The 22,850-nt window shown below is 45.9% G+C and overlaps 1 protein-coding gene across 1 annotated transcript in view; it reads left to right on the top strand.

Moving 5' to 3' along the window:
- Nucleotides 1–22,850, top strand: part of MYO18B (myosin XVIIIB) — a 1,784,667-nt gene that overhangs the window by 920,149 nt on the left and 841,668 nt on the right. The window contains exon 31 of the mRNA XM_069620271.1: nt 14,312–14,512. Within this exon, the coding sequence (XP_069476372.1) occupies nt 14,312–14,512 (201 nt within the window). The remainder of the gene's footprint in view (nt 1–14,311; nt 14,513–22,850) is intronic.

Raw genomic sequence — 22,850 nt, 5'->3', positions numbered from 1 at the left:
TGTAACTGTCTCTCTCTACTTGTGGTATTCCCCATGGGTTTAACCTCTTTCCCTGGCTCTTCAAAGACTACCTGGCACCTCCTGCGCACCACATTGCTACTTCCTGTTCCAATATTCAATGTTATGCAGATGACTCAGCTCTCTTTCAAGCTCCCCTCAGCCTTTTCTGCTTCTTCTCTCATACCAGATCATCTGGCCGCAATTCAGGAATGGCGGGTCACCAATGATCTCTGCCTTAATGCCAGTAATACTGAGATCCTCCTCATTTGGACACCCACTCCCTCCTTTCCTTTCTCTCTTTCTCTCTCTGGCCGTCCACTCTGGGCCCTCTTCCTGCTCCTTCCTGTGAGGCTAAGAACCTTGGTGTCATCTTTGACTCCAATCTCTCCTTCTCTCCTCACATCTCTGACATCTCTAAGAAGTCCAACTATCAGCTGCACCTCCTCAGAGGTATTCTTCCTTTTCTCACTTTCCCCCAGAGGCTCACTGTCTCCAGGTCTCTGTTCCTCCCTGGGCTGGACTATTGCAACAACCTCTTTCTTAAGCTTCCTGCCTCTACTCTTCGACCTTTACAACTAATCCAGGAACAGGACTGCGAGACTTGTCCTTGGCCTCAAGCCTAGGGATCATATCTCTCCAGCTCGGAAATCTCTTCATGGGGTCCCATTGGATGCAAGGATCAAGTTCAAGACCCTCTGCATTGTCCACAAGGCTTTCTGTGTCCTAGGACAGCTCTACCTCCAACTTTCTGTTCCAAAACATCTTTCTTCTCAAGCTCTCTGCTCATCTACTTCCAACTTTCTGAAGGTCAGACACTTCTCCAAGTAGAGAGTTGGGGCAGATCTATCTTCTCGGCTGTGGCCTCCCTGTGGAACAGCCTCCCTGCCTCTCTGGAACTTGAGCAGAACCATCTCTGGTACCGGAACCAACTCAAGACCTTCCTTTTTGCTTCTGCTTTCTCTCTCCCTCTCCCCTGCTGATGCACCTGACTGATCTGTGCACGGGTCACCAGGTCAACCTCTGAACCCGGGCCCAGACACCTTCATGTCCAGTTGCCCTTGCCTACGGGCTCCCCTGCACTTAAGGGGCTGTTTCTGCAACCTTACAGTCCCTTCTCTCTGCACTTATGAGCCACCCACTGGCTGCACCTGTGAGTTAACTACACTTCTTCCTTCCCTTCCCCCTGGTACTTCTCCCCTTCCACTTCCCCACACTTGTGCGATCGGAATTACTCAAGGCCTAGTGAGATAGTTATTTTGTCCTCATTTTGTTTCCCCCTCCTTGTCTTGCCGCGCCTAGAAACACTTGTGTGCAGGTGCCTTATAAATGCCTCATCATATCATATAATGTATAGTGTCGGGAGAAGGCACAAGTCTAGGCGCATTTTCTGGCTGGAGTGGATCACTCTGGGTGGAGACAGAGGTCCTTGTAATCTTGCGCAACTGGTCCACCATAGCCAAGAGGATCGTCTTGAGCAACCTCACTTTCCGAACAACTTTTTTTAAATACCTGACGGTTCTGGAGTACAGTCACTGGTGGAATAATAGCTAGCCAGTTCTGTTGATCACTCTCATTACAAGCCTTGTTTAAATCAATCAAGTCGGGTTGAGAGCTAGCATTCCATACATCGAATCTTGCTGATATAGGAACATTAAATATCATAGCAGATGGACTTTCATCAGGCTCCCGAAGAGGAGCTGGGTTCGGACCACATATTTCAAAAGGAATAGCATACTTCTTGCCCTCCATCTGGTCATTCTCTTTGCCAGCCTCGGAGGGGCGAAGATCATCATTTAACATACAAAGCAGGATTGCAGAGATTTTACTCCCACATTGGTGTGCCCATTTGCCCCCAGGGTGTGCAAAAACGTACTGCCCCATGCATTGGGGGGCCATTCCAGTGTTTTCTGGTGGCCCTCTCCCTCCACTCCAAATGGATGGTGGGGTATCTCATGTACTCCTTCGTAGGGGCAGATTGCACTACCAATCTGCCCTCAGGGCGGGCTACATGAGATGCCCCCCATCCATTTGGGGTGGGGAGAGAGGGCCAACCCCCCTTCCACTAAAAACATCCATGGTGGTTTAGTGTCCCCCTACCCACCAAAAACAAGTTATATTTTTGTTTGCCCCTTTCCTAGGGGCAGATGGGCACATTAGTATACCTATTTGCTTTGGGGCAGCCTGTGGCAAGGGTTCTGTTGGCCCTCACCCCCCACCACAAATGGATGGGTGGGCATCTCATGTAACCCTCCCTGGGACCAGAGAGGGCCAGAAATCTGCTGGGGGGTGAGGGCATCCCCCCTTTCATGATATAAACAAAACATCCTGGTGGTCTAGTGCCCTGGCCCCCTCCACCCTTCTGCCTCCAGGGGGGCCCAAATTGCAGCCCCATGCTTGCGGGGGGCTGCACCAACATGTCTTTTGGCCCTCTCCCCCCAGCCCAAATGGATGGGGGCATCTCATGTAGCCCTCCCTGAGGGCAGATGGCCCTACCTAGGGGCAGATGGGCACATGAGTGTGCCCACTTGCCCCCCCAGGGGGGCAACACATACTGCCCCAGACTTGGGGGGAGCTCTTCTAATGTTTCCAGTGGCCTCTCCCTCCCACCCTAAATGGATGGGGGCATCTCATGTACCCCTTCCTAAGGGCAGAAATCTGCCCCCCAAGGAGGGCTACATGAGTTGCCCCCATCCACTTAGGATGGGGGGCTGAGGGCCACCCCCCTTTCATTTACCAAACAATTCCTGGTGGCTAGTGGCCCTCAACCCCACCCAAAATTCTATTTCTTTTATTTTAGTTTCCCCCCTTCCCTGGTGGCAAATAATCACCCATCTGTCCCGTGGGTATTACCCCATTATTTTGTGGTCGGGGGAGAGGGCCGCTTACATAGTAAGCAGCCCTCCCGACCTCCCACTTCAGAAACAGATCCCTGCTGGTTTAGTGGGCATTGCTGGGCGCGGATCGAGCGGATATGTGCCCAAAAAGGCTTAAAAAAAGATGTTGTTGGAAAGGGGAGAGTCTCCCCTTTGCAAGGATTGCACAAAATGGAATGCCAAAAAGGACAAGCTATCTCATCCTTGGCACTACACACGTAATGTAAGTGGTTAATTAAACACACCATCTGCAGGAAAACTAAATAGAAAAGCTGTACAAAACCCAACCCTGTGGAATGAACAGAGAATATGTAATAAATAAATAGAATGGAGTACTTTGGGCAGGAAAACAGGGGTAAATGACAATTCATTGGCCACAATGTTCTTGTCTTTTGAAGAAAAAGGTGCACAAGCGACCTAACCAGTGTCCAGGGTTATAAATGTACCATGGGGCCAGTTATGGGTCAATAATACCATATGGCAGTTACATTGTGGCGAACCTGGCCTCTTCGTGCTGTTTGCGCGGATTGACACAAGTTTGGCAGTCGCAGTTTATAGACAGGGAGTGGCATCAAGCAGAGTTCGAACAGGAGCTTGTTGCAGTTTTCAAGGTGATGCTTGAAGAACAAAGATCATGAGGGCCACCAGGGTGGGTTTGATGGTTGGTTCGACTGTGCAGATGCTGATGACTAGATGCACTGATCTGTGGGATCAGCTCAATGAAGCACTGGAGGGATTGCGAGAATCTCTAGGGTCGCTTCGATGATCAGTTTGATTGTCAATTCGACTGCAATGAGGATGGAGACAGGATGCGCAGTTTGGTTTGAGCAGTTTGATGCAACATCTGATGGTCGCAACTGGATGATTCACCAGGGCCAGTTTGACTGGTGTTGCAGATTTGCAGCAAAGATGCTGGACAAAGTGAGCAGCAGTTCAAAGGTGGCTGATTCAATACAGAGATTGTAGTTCAAGCCGAGGCAACAACACACTGATTTAGCATGGTGCAGCAGCAAACAAGTTTGCACATGCAGAGTCGTGGTTTGGAGAGCAGATGAGTGCCAAAAGCAGTTTCACTGTCCTGATGGATCGATGCATTTGAACAGGCTTGAACACAGGTCACAGTGGTTTGATTGCAGGAAAGGCTGGATTCCTGGCTGTGTTGGCTATCAGGTGCTGTGAGCCCTCTCAGGGGTTTCAGGGACACGTGTAGTCCTTGTTCTCAAGCTCCTAATGCAATGGAGGCTGGTGCACCCTTCCAGGAGTCCATCGCCATGATGAGGGTTTGGGTAGCAGTGTGAGTAGCAGAGATTAAGTATTTTTTTAGTAGCAGGGTCACCCCCTTGTGCCCTGGGGATAGGAATTGGGCATTCTTCTCCTCACTGGTCGAGGGTATTGTGACAAATTGACAAATTGACTTCTGCAGGAGTACAAGGATGAGTAGAGGCTAAAACACCCACTCAGCCCTCACACTTCTAGAAACCAAGAACCAGCAGAATCATTAAGGTACATCAGGCACATTCATGAGATATACCTCCTTCGGCTTTTGTGGTAACGTGGGGCAAGGGAAGGCTATAGTTTTAAAAGGGGTATGAATGAGGTTCAGTATCAACCCAAACAGGGAAATATAACAGTCTAAAAATAAAGGAATGTCCTATCAAGGTTCTATAAAAAAAATATACACTTTAATTAAGCACTCCATGTACAATAATAACTAACTAAAAACACACTACACATAACCCTGAGGAAAGAACACACACAGGATAAACAAACATAGTAAATGCAGCACTCTGGATAATGAGCAGGGATGAAAGGAAAGAAAAAGCAACAATGCTCTTTAAAAAGGATATGCACATGTGAGCAAATATTTTTAAAGTGACCTTACCAATCTCTAGGGCCCTAAAAGGGACCAGGGAGGCAGTTAGCAGTCAAAAGTATCTCCTTTACAGTTCTTGATGGTTCGCAGCGTTGAACCATACTTCTTGCCTCTGTGCGAAGATGAGGAGAGAGCAAAATGCAGCAACAAAGGGTCCTGCTGGTTCAAAAGTGCTGAACATTTCTTGAAGCATGCTCATAGTAGTTCAATGCGAAAGATATTAGGATCCTGGCTGTCTCGGTTCTCAAGCTGCTGAGAGTCCCAATCCAAGGACTCAGAGACATGATGAGACAGATTGTCATGCTCTCAAACATGGGCAAGGCTAGCACACAATTGCAGGAGTCCTCCAGGATGAGTTTCTGCGTACTGCTGTGGCTGGCAGAAAGGAGGTTGTGCTCCAGCAACAGGCCACCTCTGAGGTTGCTGTGAGACAAACTCCAGGGACTCAGGGACACGGTGTGGCCTCCCCAACATGGGGGAGGCTGGCACACAACAACTGGGGTTCTGCAGCATAGTGAGGTCCTGAGTACTGCTGTGGCTGGCAGAGAGGCGGTCGTGCTCCAGCAACAGTCCACCTCTGAGGTTGCTGTGAGACACACTCCAGGGACTCAGTGACAAGGTGGGGCCTCCCCAACATGGGGGAGGCTGATACACAACTACAGGGGTCCTGCAGCATAGTGAGGTCCTGGGTACCACTGTGGCTGGCAGAGAGGCAGGATCTGTTGCAGCAGCAGATCACCGCCAATGGTCCCTGGGGATGATTAGGGGACAGAGATGGTCTCTGCCTTTGGAACACCTGCCTTCACCTCACAACTGGAGGACTTTAGAAAGAACTATCTCTCAGCAGGGTCCAGTGAAAACTTCTCAAGTGATGATCCAAAGATACTTCAAGATAATTGCCAAGAGGATTCCAAGAAGTAGTGTGAGACCATTTCTTTTAAACGCGAAATCCCACAGGTAATTGGACTAAAGCTAGCCTGCTTTAAGGAACCGATCCCTGCTCTTGAAATGAGTGGGCTTTGCCCCTCTGACATCACACCCAAAGTGCTTTGTGCTACAGGAAGTGGATGGAACAGGAAAGAGAAAGAGAGGCAGAGAGATTCAAAATGGTGGAAATGTCCTTCCTCTGAACAGAATTTACTTGACCACTCTTAACTACGTCCCCTTCCTTTCTCACTAGAAACATAGAAATGTAGCCCCCTGGTGTGAGGCCTAGCTCTTTGTAAAGGGGTGTTCCCTCTGATTCCTGTTCCAATGCCAGTAGAGTGGCTGTCCCAGGGAGAAGGGTGTTACCTGCTCTTAAAAAGGAACACATAGATGCACCCCATCAGGCTACCATCCTGCCAGTGGGGCAGGGTCCAGCCTGTCTGGGAGAATACACATAACTCTTCTATAGCTGATCTGGGCTCACAGAGCTGACACATGTGCAATATCAATTTAATGTGGATGGGCTACCTCAAAGAGCTGTGGCATCTGTACCTGATCTGTTCCACTGGTAGAGCAGGTACGTCGAATCAGGATACTAAAGCAGGAAGGCACATGTACACACTATGCTTTTGGCATGGATCTTATGAAATCTGAATGTTGAACTGGGGTGCTCCCAGGACAGGTCCAAAAAATAGAAAAAGCAATCCACAGAACTCAAAAGAGGAGTGCACCACTTGCGGGAAAAAACACAAAATGTATTCATACATCACAGCCGGGAAGATGAACTGAACATATCCAGCTTCAACACGCCCACCGCAGCCTGAACGTTTTAAATCCACAAACAAAACATTAGCATATGCAAAAAGGAAGATAACACAAATATCATCCTCATATTATCATTGACTGGTCATCACCTGTCCTCTAAACAACCCTATACATTGCTCAAAAACCACTGGAAGATACCTTGTCTTCACAAAAACGAACACCATGCACCAAACACAATCTCAGCCACAACCCCTCACCTGCACCCTTGGTTAGCAAAAATGCACAAATCCCATCTCAGGGAATAGTTTGATAGAGGGCTTTGTTCTAAATGGACAATGCCATGTCAGACAACTAGGGCTGCAACATCCCACTGAGATAGACCAATGAGCCACATACCAGTATGGAACACATCTTCTCTATTCATTTCTCATTCCCACTGTCTGCCCCTGCTCATTATGTAGCTCATCATCTCTTTAGATGTTGCCAATCCTGGTAAGCTATCTTCTAGAAATTTCCCTGCAACAAATGGCCTACTTGAAAAAAAGTGACAGGTCTCCTGCCGATCATCTCTCCTGGACCATCATTTCTGCTAAGTTCTTTATATTATTCAGCCAATTTCACATTGTTGATGTCTGAGAACTGATCCCATCCTTCACTGTGGTCTTCACAACATTATGAACTCTTTCCCTATCTGATGCTCCATTAGCTTCTGTCTGGGACTGGGCCTCCATCCCTTGGGAAACGCTTCACTTGCAATAAAACATTGGCAACTATCTCATACCCTTTCCCATCTGCCCTTGAGTGCTCAGCATAAAAACTATGTACTCTGAAACTGCAAAGGGCAAAACGTGTATGTTTCCACCATGGAATCAATGTATACCTTGGTGAACTCTGTCTTTATTTGTGTCAGGTGGTAAGTGTGTACCTGTATCTGCTATGCACATTCTATCCAGCTGGCAATGATTGTACACATGTGTGCTATGCAACGTGCTGTTTGTTTTCTTGAAATGTGATGCATGCAATAGTGTAATCCAATGCACCAAGTATTTTCTGCAATCATTTCATGCATGCAAAGTGTAGTAAGTATGGTGCCATGCAGTGTGCTGTGTGCCGTTCAGAGACATGGGGCAATGCACTACATGAAATGTAATATTTTAAAAAGAGGACACGAAAAATCAGAATTTTATAGCATCTAAGGGCAGTCCAAAATGCAGATCAAAAATACCCCATTGCCGCCCATTGCCAAGAATCACACCTATGTGAAACCAACCAACATCTTAAATTCATGGGGTTTACAACAGTTAAAACGTCCAAAAGAGGAGGAAATAATAAACTCAAACTCTGACAGGAAGAAGCAAAATGGATCTTGTAGATGGACAGCTTTACTCAAGGCCTAAACCAGGAAAATGAAATCTGGTCCTTCCTATAGTAAACATATTCAGAAAGCCAAGTAGACATTGTAAAAGAACAACATTGGAAGATCATCAGCTGAATTGTCTGAATATTGATTATACCCTGTGTTTGGGTAACAGAACTATGAAATAGGAATTGAAGAATCTTTTAGTTTGTTATACATAACATGAAGAATACATGCAATTATATATATCTTGTGGGTCAAACAGCGTGTTGTGAGTATCAATGGTGATCATCAACACAAAGATGTCTGTGCACTCTATCTTTCAATTTTAAGTTTCATTTTATATTCTTAAAATGTAAATTTTTCTTTAAATGTCTTATATGAATTTTTGCAGCCTTCTATGAAACCTGCTGCAGCATTTTGGCACGAGCCACTCAAGTTTAATATTTGCAGTACACTCCCACAAAATACTTTTAATTGGACCACCAGTCGTTTGAATTTAATAATTGACAACACTTCAGAAATCATAGACACATATTAAGATACGTGTTATAACGTTTATAAACATACGGAGCAAATTATACAATTACGGCATCACTCTCCACGAGAACGTGATGACATCATGAATTAATATATAATCAAAGCAGCCATTTTGAATTGTGCGAAAACTGTGTTGCATGAACCCTGGACCAGCAAATCCAGACACGTTGATGAAACCCCATCCTGATGTGAGATTGAGGTAAAATTGACAATAGTAATGGGATTAATACTTGTTCCTTAAATGTTGGACTCAAATCAAAATTTTGATGTCCTTTGGCCCAACAACAGAGTAAATCCTTGCCTTCCTACCGCAAGACTCATCTCTTACTTTCAGACACATTTAGAGATGAACACACAAAGGTAGGGTGCTTGTTGTTGTCATTATGATAAAAATACCAAGGTTCTAGCATCAGGTTTCAGCAATAATATATATTTTCAAGTGATATGCACATTTTTTGGGAGAATTAGTTGTGAAAAGCAATCTGTCATTTTTAATTTTTATAAAAATGAATAGGAATCAAATGTCTGACTGACACAACAAAGTGTCCATAAACAATTATCAAGAAAGTGACTAATTCTGCTTGATGAACATATATTCTTATTCACTTTTAAATATTTTCTTTAATACTTCCTTTAGATAACTAAGACCTCCTGATGATCTGCCAAAGAAAGGGTGGAGAAACACGTGTAGAGGCATTTAATTTGAACACTCAATTGATAAAGACATTTAATTGTGACATCTAATTTGAGGAATTTATTTTTGGAAACTTAATGGATAAAGGTATTGAATTGAGACATTAAATTTGGAAACTCGGTGGAACAAGGCTTTTAATTTGATATCACATTGGAATATTTTTTGGGAATTACCAATTACAATTGACACTGTGCAACAAAACAACAGCACTTGGCACATCGTTTAACACCAATTTTGTGAATCATTGAAATGAAAAATAATATACCTTGCCCTCTGTGTGTGGTGCAGTGCATGCAAGGAATACAATGTTATGTGTTGCAATGCTGGCAAAAAGTGAAGCAAAGCTATCATGCAACAATTGCCTGTTTTATGTCAAAACAAAGTGTACTGTGTGCTATATTGTGCGGCAACTTGGCTTCTAATTTAAAGCACTGTGGCACTGCTACTGCCACAGTGGCACGTGGACATTATGTCCTGGTGCCTTATTAGACCACATTTCTCATACAATGCTTGCACTCACGGTGCGGGCGGTGCATCTGCATCTGAACAGGAATCAGATTAGCAGATTACACTTTCAAAGATAGAATTACCTGCATAATTGTATTATTTAATACAAATTCAAAAAGACAGATGGTAATTCATCACAGGCTTTGGAAAGTCAACTCTCCCATCAGAATCCTTTCTTAGATGTTTGTTTGAAATTGATTCTGAGAAGAGGCAGAGCCTCCTTCTTTCAAAGGCTACAGGTGATTGGAACTAATCAAATCTGTTTTAAGCATCCAACACCACATCCAAAGTGCTTTCTGCTACAGGAAGTAGATGGGACAGGAAGGAACGATAGAGGCAAAGAGAAGCAAGATAGTGGAACCTTCTTCGAGCTGTAATGACTTTTCTCTCTCTACACTAACCCTAACCCTTCGCTTCTCAATAGACTCAAAAGTCCCTTTGGTATGCAGCACCCTGGTGTGAGGGTACTCCTTTTGTGAATAGTTGTGCCATTTCATTCCTTTTCCCAGGACAACTTCCTCAGGAGTGGTTGTCACTCTGGGAAGGGTGTTACCTGCTCTCACAAAAGATTAAAGAGTGGCAACCCCCACAGCTACAGTATAGCTGGGGGAGTACACATAACCCTTCCGCAGTTGAGCTGATCTCACAGGGCTGGCACATATGTGATATCAAACTGATAAGGCTTGGATAAGTATGAGACGTGCTGGCCACCATACCTCAAACTCACATATGGGTTACTTGTACAGTTTAGCATACAACAAAAACAGCATTCTCATTGATATGTAGTTTTGGGAACAGAAGTGAATGGCTTAAATACATCCCCTGTGCCAATCCCAGATGTGGCTGTCACACCACCTGTCATATCATAATGATAATAAATAATAATGAAGGGTTATTTACATAGCACTTTCCATGGAACATATATACATACAATCTGACTCAACCAACGTTGGTACTCATTTATTGACCTCAGAAGGATAACAGGCTGAGTTGGATTTTCTGTGATTCGAACCTGCAACCTGCAGATCACGCACACACATATCACCGCAGCAAGAGCTCAACCGGCAGAGCTATTTTAATGGTGATAAGAAATTGGCACCTGTGTATTCTGAATCTGCTATATGCCACTGGTAGAACAGATGATGTAGATCAGGCTGATTCAGCATGCCACAGGTGTATACTATGCTTGTTTCACATGGAGTTTCTGAAAGGGGAAGCCGATTAGCAGATGACCCTTTCCCAAAATGGAATTACCCACATCAGTTTATTAATCTAATACAAATGAAAAAATGCCAGGGCTTCTACACTCTTTCCAGGTGGCAATCATTCAAATTCAGTTGCATTCAATATAGCACAATCAAGCCTACTTTCCCGCACCAAGTTGTCTACCATTGCGCCCATAGTTTGGCCAGCCATATTCTTAAAACACAATTTTGTAAACTTGTTTAACATCTACCCAGATTGCTTCTGATGTAAGTTATACTACATATTATTGTCCTGTTCAAGAACATTAGACAATTTCTTGCCAAGAGCTATGTGGGATGTAAAGCTTGTGCTATTATCGGTGCTAAAACGTGCCCTTATTTTTAGGATGTACTGAGAAACTGATAAATGAACTACAAGTTCTAGAGAATACTAGTGCCAGAGAAGTGTTCAATGTCCCTAGATCCTCTCACGCCTCCCCCATTTTAAACCAACACAACTGGCTACCTGAGATGGCCTGCATCTGTTTGAAGGTTGCCTCCATAATCCTAAATTAAATTCGAATGAAAGCATGTAATCATCATCGGGTGGCAGTCACTGACATGTTCTCATCATCATGAACAAATGTCACTTTATGTATTTCACTCGACTAGTCGCACCAAAGGAAACGTGGTCAGGTGTTTATGTCAAGTAAACTAGTCACTTAGAAGTTCACTTCAGCGCGAAAAAAAGATCACGTGCAAGCATCTCATTGCTCAAGGTTACTGGAATGTTGCCCTCGGTTGGTAAACAAAGATATGTGTTCCAAAACCTGGTTGTAGTCACTAAATGAAATCAGTGCTAGAAGTGTACTGAAAAATGTGGTGGGACTCTGGTGGCGGCAGGGGAGGGGATAGGTGGAAGCCTAGTGCAACCTGTGACAAGGTGTTGCAGCCAGGGCATCACAATAGTCTAGGTGACTAGAAACTAAGGCTCCTATTACAACTTTATACCTGCAGAGGGACATGAATGGACAAATCCTCTAAATAGAATGGTTAATACAGTCGTGAAAAGTAGAGGAATGGTAAACAGGAAAAAATAAAAGTAGTGGAACACCACTCCCGACCGTTCCCGCTCACTTCGATCACGGAATGAAATCGTCTGTCTGACAAGCTTGAAAAAAAGTCACAACTGTGGATCTCGCTGAAGCTGGTTGCTGTGATGTTCCCCACCTTCAGGAAAACGTAATAGTGTGTTTCTTGGACTAAAGGTGCATACATGTTTTAAGTACAATTAACAGTAAATAGATGTGAAATGGCCAATCTGATGTGATTGACACCGTACTGAAAAGTTTCTCGGGCTAAAAGTATATTAAGGCCGATGGCGCCATTAAAGAGGAGGACTCAGCAGACGGCTATCCGTGTGAATTTCGAAACACGGGTCATTGAATATAAGTGTGGCTTAGCCACGTTTCCAACGCCCTTTAACCATCTATAAGTTGTTCATGGGAACATCTGGTCCTTCCCATTAAGCCCGAGGGCACCAGCATGAAAGTGAGCTTCCTGTATGGCACCAGGCAAGGCCCCCTGGACGCCCATCATTCTGGCTCCCTGTCTGCGGTGCCCGCATGAGACGGGTGGGTGATGAACCATTGTGACGTTAGCAACGTTCCATGCTGTGATGCCTGGCGGCTGGTCACCAGGCACGGAGCAGTCCTCAGCTTCTGCCCGATGCAGGGCAGCGAGGCATTACTTTCAGAAAGACCTTAAATGCCCCCAAAGCTGCAGCAACATGATCACCACATGAAACCGTGGCCGACATCGAGAGGCATTCGCAGAACTAAGATGTGGGTCTGTTACCACTTACTGCAGCAGCAGCAGCAGGCAGGAAACAACAACATGGCGTTTTCAGAGGCACGCGTTTCTTCGCAGCACATGGTATGGGTCCTGACACATTGTTGCATCAGGTTGGACAACAGGGAGCTGTTTGGTGGGATATAACGAGATTAGTGCAACAGGCAGAGTTTCATCTGCTGTTGCCATAAATGTGAGCTTCATTGTAAGAGGGAAATTGTGCGCTCACAAATATATATTTAATCAAAGACCAAGGGCAACATCAATGATAGGTGGTGGCAGTGGCACCGCAATTGGGCAGATTTGGCTTTAGACACCCCCCCTAAAATTTGGGGTACGTTGACTTGACCCTGCTGACCTACATAGCAGTGGCACGACAGGACGCAGCACAGGCAGTAAAGGCGCCCTCTGCTGCACAGTTAACAAAGACCCGGCAGTTACTAATGTAAAGCATTTCATTGTTAGCACCTGCATTCGTCTGCATACATTTTTAGGCAATCGGAATCAGAATGGGGTGGGAATCAGAATGGGGTGCTAGCACGTACATGTCAGCGGAGTCATTAGAAAGGTGGGGAACAGAAGACACCTCATTCTTACAGCAATCCTTAAGTGTGTGGTTTCAGATGCGAAGGAGAGCGTTAACTGCTTTTACCATTGGCGCTTCACCAGAATATGCTCATTGGAATGTGTAAAGAAGTTAGATGCCCCTACAAAAGTATGTGTGCCCCTCCTCCACAGTCCCTGAAGTTAGCTGTTCTCCCAGCATTTACAGAGTAAGCCCACCCCCTGAAATGTTTGGCCAGTGACATCCATGGCTGGCGGGATTGGATTTGCAGATGCACGGTAAGGTACACCATTTATTGGTTGCATGTGTTAATATCCCCGCAAAAATATCGCCATTCAAAAATATCACCACATTTTTGCGGCGATATTAAGGCGTAGAACCTGCGGGGGACACCCCTGCAACCCCTGTATTATTTTGAAAGGAGCGGGGGGCACCCCCACAACCCCTGCTCCCAAAAAACCCTAATATTATCCCCACTAAAAATATCGCCTATGCCCGTTCCCGACGACCATATATACGGCAATATTTGTGGTGGGTATAATATTACCTGATACCCATTTATTGTGTTTGAATTCTCCTGCATCTGCAAGATGAAGAAAGGGCAGTCCAGTGACAATGCAAAGTCCCCATGCATCTCCTCTTCATGCCTTCTTTCTGTACACATTAACATATCCCATAATGAGTGGTGCCATTGCCATGTCTTTTGGGGGGACATGAAACGTTTCATCACCCCTCTGTATGACTTTCCGAAGGGCAGCTGGCGACATGTGGGGAAGCCCTTAGTGAGGCTCGCTACACATCCTCAGAGGCATGCAAGGTCCTCCTTTCGCCTTCATGGACCTGACTTAATTGTATTCTACTACTGCTCCAAGTTGATGTGAACTGTACTGATTTGTGTAGCAAAAACATTTCCAAAATGGGTGTGTGCCGAATTGAACAAAAAAAAAATGAATGTGAGGTAACCTTCTGAACTTAGACAACAACAGTATGTATTCTGTTTTTGGCCAGGAGTTGTCCCACACTTAAATGCCTGACCAAATATGTGGACATTGGTTTCATTGTGTGCACTGCATCAATAACGTGTCTTCAATGAAGAAATGCTTTCTTTGTAAATACGACTACCAAGGAGATGCAGCCGCAGGAACATATTAACTCTTTGAACGGATTTAATGCAGGAAAAGGAGAAGGAATCCGAGAAACTCAACAAGCGCATCGAGGTGCTCTCCACCCAGTTGAACGATCTCTCCTCAAGCGATTCCCTTGGTGAGCATGGAGTGGCATCCCTGAAAAAAAGAGTTTGGGAGTTAGAAGCCAGTGCGACTGAGCAGAGCCAGCAGCTGACCGAGCAAGCCAACGCTATCCAACAACTTGAACAGGTAATATTCGGCATGGGGGAAAGGCACTCTTTCGGTACTCTATGTAATCTGATACCTTTATGATCCCAGTTTCAGCAAGGCGATCTCCTCACAGAAATCTGTCAATTGCCTGTCTTTTAAATTTCAAAATAAAATTATGCAGATTCAAATTTCAGACTATTCTATTCAGGACAGTGCTTGAATCCCTGTAACTAGCCCAGGCTTATGACCCCCTACCCAGCAGGGTAGGGGGCTATTGGTGTTGGGCTGCATTTGTATTAATCATTTGTTATGTTTGTTACATCAGCTACCACAGTTTGCAGTGATATATCAGACTACAGTCCCAGTATCAGCTTGAAACAAACCGATTGCTTACATTAGGTACTTCATCCTAAATGCAATATGATCTCTGAGAATTTGATATGTATTTTGAACTGTCAAGGTTCAGAAACTGGGTGGAATTTTATGAAGCATCTGAGTAAAACGGAAACTAGATACTATGAGAATGATCTTTCAGCCAGATTTCAACTGGAAACTGGATAGACTATGCCCACATGTGAATGAGGGAACCTGCTTGAGTGGGTGCCGCTTATCAGAACAAATAGGTTTCTATTCAAAATGGTTATGTGGTCCTGTGGCCAACACGACCTCACTTGCAGTGTGAGGTATAAACAGGAGACATACATGGTTCCTGGGTTGGGATGACCCAGGAGTTTGGAAGGACTTCTTGTGAGTAGCTCACATATACTTATACAGGTCATACATTTGTTGTAAGAACATTCTGCATTGAAATTGATGTTATATGCTCTATTTCTTCATACAAACCTCCAAGAAACTTCAACTATATATCCGTAAAATGAGTCTTTATTACAAAGACACAGGCTGCTTTAAAAAGTCCAGTGCATGTCAGCCCAGGGGACTATCTTCTGGGACCAAGTTCTGCCTGGTGTGTCATCTTTTACACAAGCGTTGTAGTGTGTTTAGAGTTCTGGCAGGCCGTTCGGCTTGTTACCGTAGGGTATTTCTTCAAGCCCTAGGGTCTGCCTTTCAGATCGTCTTGTTGTGCACAATAGCCTTCAGCAGTCAGTTGTTTTCTTTTCCGCCCACACGTGTCCTGGCTCTGTGGTCGTCTTGCTGGCTGGCACACATGGACGGATGCAGAGGCCCAGGTCCCCTATTGGGCTTTAGAACTAGTTAGCAATGACCTACCTTTCTCGTGCAAAATCTGGCAGTGGCAGGGGTGTAGGAGGGAGCGTCTGAATTCTTTGAGACATGTAACTAATAAGGCATGGCCAACAATACCTTTCTCTCTTTCCAATGTTAAGTCTATCCAAGGTTACCAAAAGTGTTCATTCTACCTACTCCTATTCCTGTTGCTGTTTGAGAAGTCCGTCATACAGCACACCTATCATTTTACCAAGAGCATTCTAAGGAAGATGTAGTTTAAAACACCCCAAAAGCCACCCACAGTTCACTCACTCTTAACTTCCCAAAGCACTCTACATTCCGCATTGACCTACTTCTTTGCCTGCTACCATTACACAGTTAACTCACTTACCTTTTCAAGCTCTTCTTCGTTGCGCTAAGCAAACAAACAATGCTCCTTAAATTGTGCTTGGACATTATTGTGAAATAGATGGGGCAATGGAACGTCTGTATTAGGGCTCTGCACTGTTTAGTTCGCCAGATGCTTTGAACTACAACCCACATCACCCCTAGAACGCATAGTAAATGGAGAGGAATCATGGGAGCCATAGTCCGAAATAGAGAGCTGCAGGGTTCAGACACCTGCTCTAGACCTTCTCCTAGCATTGCCACTGGTATTCTCCAAAGACAACCCACTTTGCAATTCTTACTCCATGGAAAATACTCCATTTTGAAAACATATTCCTGAAAACTTAAACGCAGCCGTCATAACTTGGATGCAGCCATTCATCTTGCTGGCATGTCCTCTACAAAGCCTCCTTTGGCTGCAGTGAGAGCAACAGTACTCTGCTACGTAGATTGCAAAAAATGTTCAGGTACTCAACAGAAGGCCAAATGCTCTCTCTTGGGCACTGATAATGTTGCTTTTTTGTCATACTCTGCCCTTGGGGCAAACGCAATACTTGTCACTCAGTACTGTTTTCTGGGACAACACTGCTCAATGTCTCTTTCAAACGCAATCAATGGTAATTTCAGAAGTACATCAAGGTTAAACCCTCCCAAATCTGGCAAACATGTCCTCAAGCGACACGAGTGATGTCAGCCCTGAGTGCCCCCACCGCTACCGCCGCACAAAAGTGCCCCAGAAGTCTGCCAGCAGTCCCGGGAAGAAGCGCCTGCCACGAGGATCCACCGATCCCTAAGATGGCCGCCGCCATGATCCCCATGGAAACCAACTATAAACAAGCCCTACTGGGCTTCAGCCATTCGTCCACGCATCCTCCACGCCCCTCCCCTCCTCCCTTTTATGGACGGGAGGCGAGCCGGGAGGCGAAGCCGCAGAGAAGCGAAGGCCAGAAGGAAAGGCCAAGCTGCACGCTCTTTGCAGCTCTCCGCTGCGAGTGGACTTGCCCCGGAGCACAACATCAGCTGATCTGAACACCCGATCGCTACAGGAGCGCAACCACACAGCACGAATCATGCCACCAGTACCTGCTCCTCAAGCGACATGAGTGATGTCTGCCCTGAGTGCCCCCACCGCTACCGCCGCACAGAAGTGCCCCAGAAGTCTGCCTGCAGTCCCGGGAAGAAGCGCCTGCCACGAGGATCCGCCGATCCCTAAGATGGCCGCCGCCATGATCCCCATGGAAACCAACTATAAACAAGCCCTACTGGGCTTCAGCCATTCGTCCACGCATCCTCCACGCCCCTCCCCTCCTCCCTTTTATGGACGGGAGGCGAGCCGGGAGGCAAAGCCGCAGAGAAGCGAAGGCCAGAAGGAAAGGCCAAGCTGCACGCTCTCTGCAGCTCTCCGCTGCTCGGAGTTGCCCAGGAGATTATCACGCAATTCTGAAGGTAAGGCTGCCTCTGCCTTTCATAGCCAGCTTGTTCAAAACACGTGCGCTCAGAGCGTTGCCCACCGTAATGCTCTGTTATGCTACCGCACCATGCTGCATATGATGCCCCCCCCTTACAGCAAGCCGCCCAGCCTCGCAACACGGAATGCGCGCATTGGCATGAGATTCATCCACAGCCGCCGCTCCCGCCCACATGTGCCTGCTCAGAACTCCAGCATGCCTCAACTGACAAAGGCCATTAGGTCAATCACTGCACTCTCACACAAATGTACTCTAAGTCACCTGTTACCCACCTCGCCTGCAGTCATTAGGCTGGGCCCTTCTGCCCCTATTGCCACAATTGCTATGCCCATTGTTGATGATGCTACTGTTGCCACAATTGCTATGCCCATTGTTGATGATGCTACTGTTGCCACAATTGCTATGCCCATTGTTGATGATGCTACCGTTGCCACAATTGCTATGCCCACTGTTGATGATGCTACTGTTGCCACAATTGCTATGCCCATTGTTGATGATGCTACTGTTGCCACAATTGCTATGCCCACTGTTGGTGATGCTAATACTATGTTTGGCCCTGATCCCCCTGCTACCACTACTGCCATGCCCACTAATGCTGTTAACAATAGGGCTGACCCAACTGCCACCTCTAACTCACGCCCCATCAGCCCCTCCCTGACAAGCCTTAACTGTGCCCTAGTCAATGCACGCTCCATCCCTGCACACACACTCGATGTGCATGACCTTATCACCAGGGACAAGCTTGACCTGCTCTTTGTTTGCGAGTCATGGCTACAAGACACCTCCGGACCGGCCCTCTCACTGGCCATTCCTGATGGTTATACTATCTACAGACAAGATAGGACAGGACAGAGGGGCGGAGGTGTGGCCATCATAGCCAAAGACTCCCTTGACATCAGAAGAACACAGGCAGAAATAGGCCTCAACGCAGACTACCTACCCATCAAACTCACAATCTCCCACAACACTACTATTGCATTCCACCTAGTGTATCGCCCCCCAGGACCATGCAATGACTTCCAGGAAGCCCTTATCCACTCTATCTCAGACAACCTAAAAAAAAACATCCAAAGTCGTGCTGCTGGGCGACATGAACCTAGGGCTCAATGACACCAAGGACCACAAAGCCCAATCCTTACAAAAGGCGCTTGCCTCGCTAGGATTCATCCAAGCTTTCACTAAACCCACACACATCAAAGGACGCACACTAGATTGGGTGACACAACAAAACTGCCCCATCCTCCTCCACGACATATCCCCCATCCCATGGTCTGACCACCACTACATCAACTTTCACGTCGACACCTCACCTGAACCTGCAAAGCCCTCCATCCGTCTGCCGGCAGGGCTTTCAAGGAGCTCTAAAAAGTAACGAAGGATTCGCTCCTTCCACATCTTCTCACACCAGCTCTTCAATCCCCCTTCCCGAACAATCCCAACATCCTAGCCAACACATTCAGCCAAGCGATAACCACAGCGGTAGATGCCATCGCACCTCTCACCGCTAAAAAAGCTAAAAAAACTATTCCAACGTTTGGTTCACACAAGAACTTGCGGATCTCCGTACAAAGAAGAGAGCGCTACTGACCACTTGGAAAAAGCACCCCTCCGAGACAAACAAAACTGCCTTCAAGTCTACTTCCAGAGACTACAAAATAGCCACTACACGGGCTAAGGCAGACTCCTATAACACCAGGATTAGCAACGCCAATTCTGATACTAAGGAAATCTTCGCTATATTCAGGGAATTGGAATCCCCATCCGTACCACCCTCTACCATCACCAAAGATGAGACCTGGTGCAACCAAATTCAAGCAGCCATGCTACACAAGCTAGACACCCTACACTCCAAAATCCTAGCGCACCAAAAAGCACTATCCGCTCTACTTGATCGCACTAAAGCTCCTCCAGCCCAATCGCCAGACGTTCCCAGTCAAATACCTAAATTTGAATTTTCGAACATGACTGAACCTGAGGTCATTGCACTCATTAAATCCATTAAGCCCTCTAACTGCAAGGGAGATACCTGCCCCTCCCACATTATCAAAGACTGCGCTCCAGCCCTGGCTCCTATCATCACTGCCTTCATCAACACCTCTTTCCAATCATCCCATATACCAACTTCTCTAAAAGAAGCTTGGGTCAAACCTCTCCTAAAAAAACCCTCTCTCGACCCCTCCATCCCAGGGAACTACCGTCCCATCACAACCGTCCCTTTTCTGTTAAAGATCTTGGACAAAGCAGCCTACCTGCAGGTTCAAAAGTTTATTGAAGACAACCACCTCCTCGGCCTACGCCAGTCGGGCTTCCGCCCTCGACATGGTACCGAGACGGCACTACTTGACTTAAAAAATCAAATAGACGACCTAAGAGATGCGGGCAAACCAGCTCTCCTCCTGCTCCTTGACCTCTCTGCGGCCTTCGATCTGGTCGAACACAAAACGCTATGACACCATCTCACAAACTCAGCCCACTTCTCTGCCAAAGCATGCAACTGGATCTCCTTGTTCCTTCAAGAGAGGGTAATGAAGGTCTTCTCTGACTCCGCCAACGCTATGTCCAGCTCCATCAAATGCGGAGTCCCACAGGGCTCCTGCGTAGCCCCCACACTCTACAATCTCTTCACAAGGCCTCTCTTCAGGATTCTGGACTCCTTGGGCATCTCATATACAAACTATGCAGATGACACACAGGTCCTCATCCCCCTGTCAGGTGACTACACCTCAGACCTGGACACACTCAATAGGATCTATGCCACCATCCAATCATGGATGGCGGAGAACTGGCTCTGTCTAAACAGTGATAAGACCAAACTACTGCTTGTCGGCTCCCCATCTACACTGGGCAAACTTGACGCCAACTATCAATCTTTCACCGTGGATAATATTCCCATCAGAATCTCCCAAACCATCAAAACACTGGGTGTATATCTAGAACCCAGCCTCACCATGGACAGACAGGTCAATGCAGTCGCCTCTTCCGCAGCATATCACTCCAAACTCATCAATGCCATCAGGCCATTCCTATCTCAGCAAAACTGCATCTCAATTGCCAGAGCCATTATCGGCTCCAGACTTGACTACTGCAATGCGCTGTTCATTGGAACCTCCCAAATAAACCTCACCAAACTCCAGATTGCACAAAATAATGCCTTAAGAGCTGCTACTGGCACCTCTCGCAAGGAACACATCTCAGGGATCAGGAGGCAGGTACACTGGCTCCCCATCAAGGAAAGGGTGGTCTTCAAAACCTTGGCCCTTACACATAAATGTCTGCACGATAAGGCCCCCCCTTATCTGACACAGAGGATTACCAGACAAACAATCAACAGACCGTCTAGAGTAGCCTATGCTAATCGCATCAATGTCCCGCACACGCGCAGAGTGCGGGCAGGAGGCACTAGCTTCCCCTCTATGGCGGCGACCCTATGGAACAACCTCCCAGCTCAGATTAGATCAATTGAGTCTCACACAGCCTTCCGTAAGGCCTTAAAAACCCAGCTCTTTGTATAAAAGAGCCCCTCAGTCTAGGTCTGCACCTCCACTATATCACCTAGCACACACTCTGTTATGCCTCGTGCTACCTAGGAAAGTATATGAGTAACCAACTGTAACCTTCACTGTATACCCGCTGCAACTATGTAATAGAACTGTATATCGTCTGTAACCCTGTAACTGAATCTACCTAAGTATACCATATGGGGCCGCTTATTGTAACCCTCAAGCAAGCCTTCTTTAAATCTCCTTATAGCGCCTCGTTGCCTCTGGGCTGTAGTGCGCTCTACAAATACTAAAATAAAATAAATAAATTATAATCTTCTCTGAAGCCTCCATACACTTAATAGTCCACCCAAAATTTGAATCTTTTTCATGTCTATCCTCAAGGAAAATATAATCCTAGGAAATTCCTCAACAAATTTGCAAAAATATGCTACAAATTCCAAACAGATCCTCTGTTCGTCTTGGTCTAGAGCTGCAGGAGGTTTCTTACTATCCCCACAAGGTTTTCAAAGGGCTGAATTCAATCCCCTGATATAACACTATCCTATCAATGCAGTTATTCATCCCATAATCTGCAATTACTGTGTACTCTAATAAAATGTAAAAAGCATTCAATTACCCACCACCTGCACTCATGTAATTCCATATATTATCAGAACATCTTTTCTTCGATTTACACAATTAGAAAGTGTTGCTTGCAGGCCAAAACCACCGGCAGAAGCCTACATTCGATGCTTCTTTTTTGTTCTTGACATTGTTTCCATCTCTCCAGCCAACTAGCATGATTCAAATGCAGGCTTTCATATCGTGTAAAAGGCTACACTCTAAGCTTTGCTTTTTGTTTTTTACACACTTGGCACCATGCAAGAAGCCGTGGAGACACTCTATCACATGAAGCAGCAGGCGTGTCTTCCTGTTTTTTCCCTGAAGAAGCTCTAAGGGCATTAGAGACTTACCATTTAACCCCGTTGTTTGCTAGGTGATCTTATCCCTCATTGAGGCCCACTCCTTTGGTTTTGGGCCATTCATTTTGACAGAGGTCAATAGAGCCAGTAGAGCCATCTGAGGTAGGATCTGATGCTTCACCCTACAATGCTAGAGATCCTTTATTTTTTCATGTCGTAGTACATTATCTGATAAACCACCATTGCGGTTGAGACAGGTCGAAAAGCATGCTTCTATGGATAAATGCTCTGAATGGTGTTATAAAGACATCAAGATCCTGTCCTCAGCTTCCAGGCATGTCTAAGGAAGTACATGCCTGAGCCACTTTTAGAGTATTTACCATTTTACTGATGTTAAGCAACATGAATTTTTAAAGTCATATATTCTGCCATTACTGCCAGGGTGAGAGCTTTGTAACAGATGCAATTGTGTCACACATGTGTTATGGGCCTGAGGGCTGATAACACCTGATACAACACTCACCCCAGGGCTGTAATGCCATTATAATATGGCAAACGTGCAAACTGGGTTTGAAGACAGGTTAGAAACGAGAACAAGGTGTTCATAACCTTGCAGTGGGCCCTGTCATGTGGAAATATTAGCTAAGGGAAACACTGAGCATTGAGACTGAATCTTCTAAGTGAAGCATCAAGCTAGGAACACGTATTTAAAGCCGTCTGCTGGCACATTGTTTACAATAGTCAGCCCACATTTCAATGCTATAATATCATTGAGGGTCTTTGGATGATTCATGAAGCTGAGTACCATAAACTCAACTTCACAAATTCTTTGCCTTGCACATTAAAAAAGTATAGAGGGTCTGATTCACTAATATTTGCACTGCAGGAAACCTGTAAAACACCACCCAGGAGGCTCTTCACCTGATTCACA

The sequence above is a fragment of the Ambystoma mexicanum genome, chromosome 10, assembly GCF_040938575.1.
Source record: "Ambystoma mexicanum isolate Mex_15411 chromosome 10, UKY_AmexF1_1, whole genome shotgun sequence".
Classification (NCBI taxonomy): Eukaryota; Metazoa; Chordata; class Amphibia; order Caudata; family Ambystomatidae; genus Ambystoma; species Ambystoma mexicanum.
Note: the sequence above shows the minus strand (reverse complement) of the source record. Positions and strands in the feature narration are given on the sequence as shown.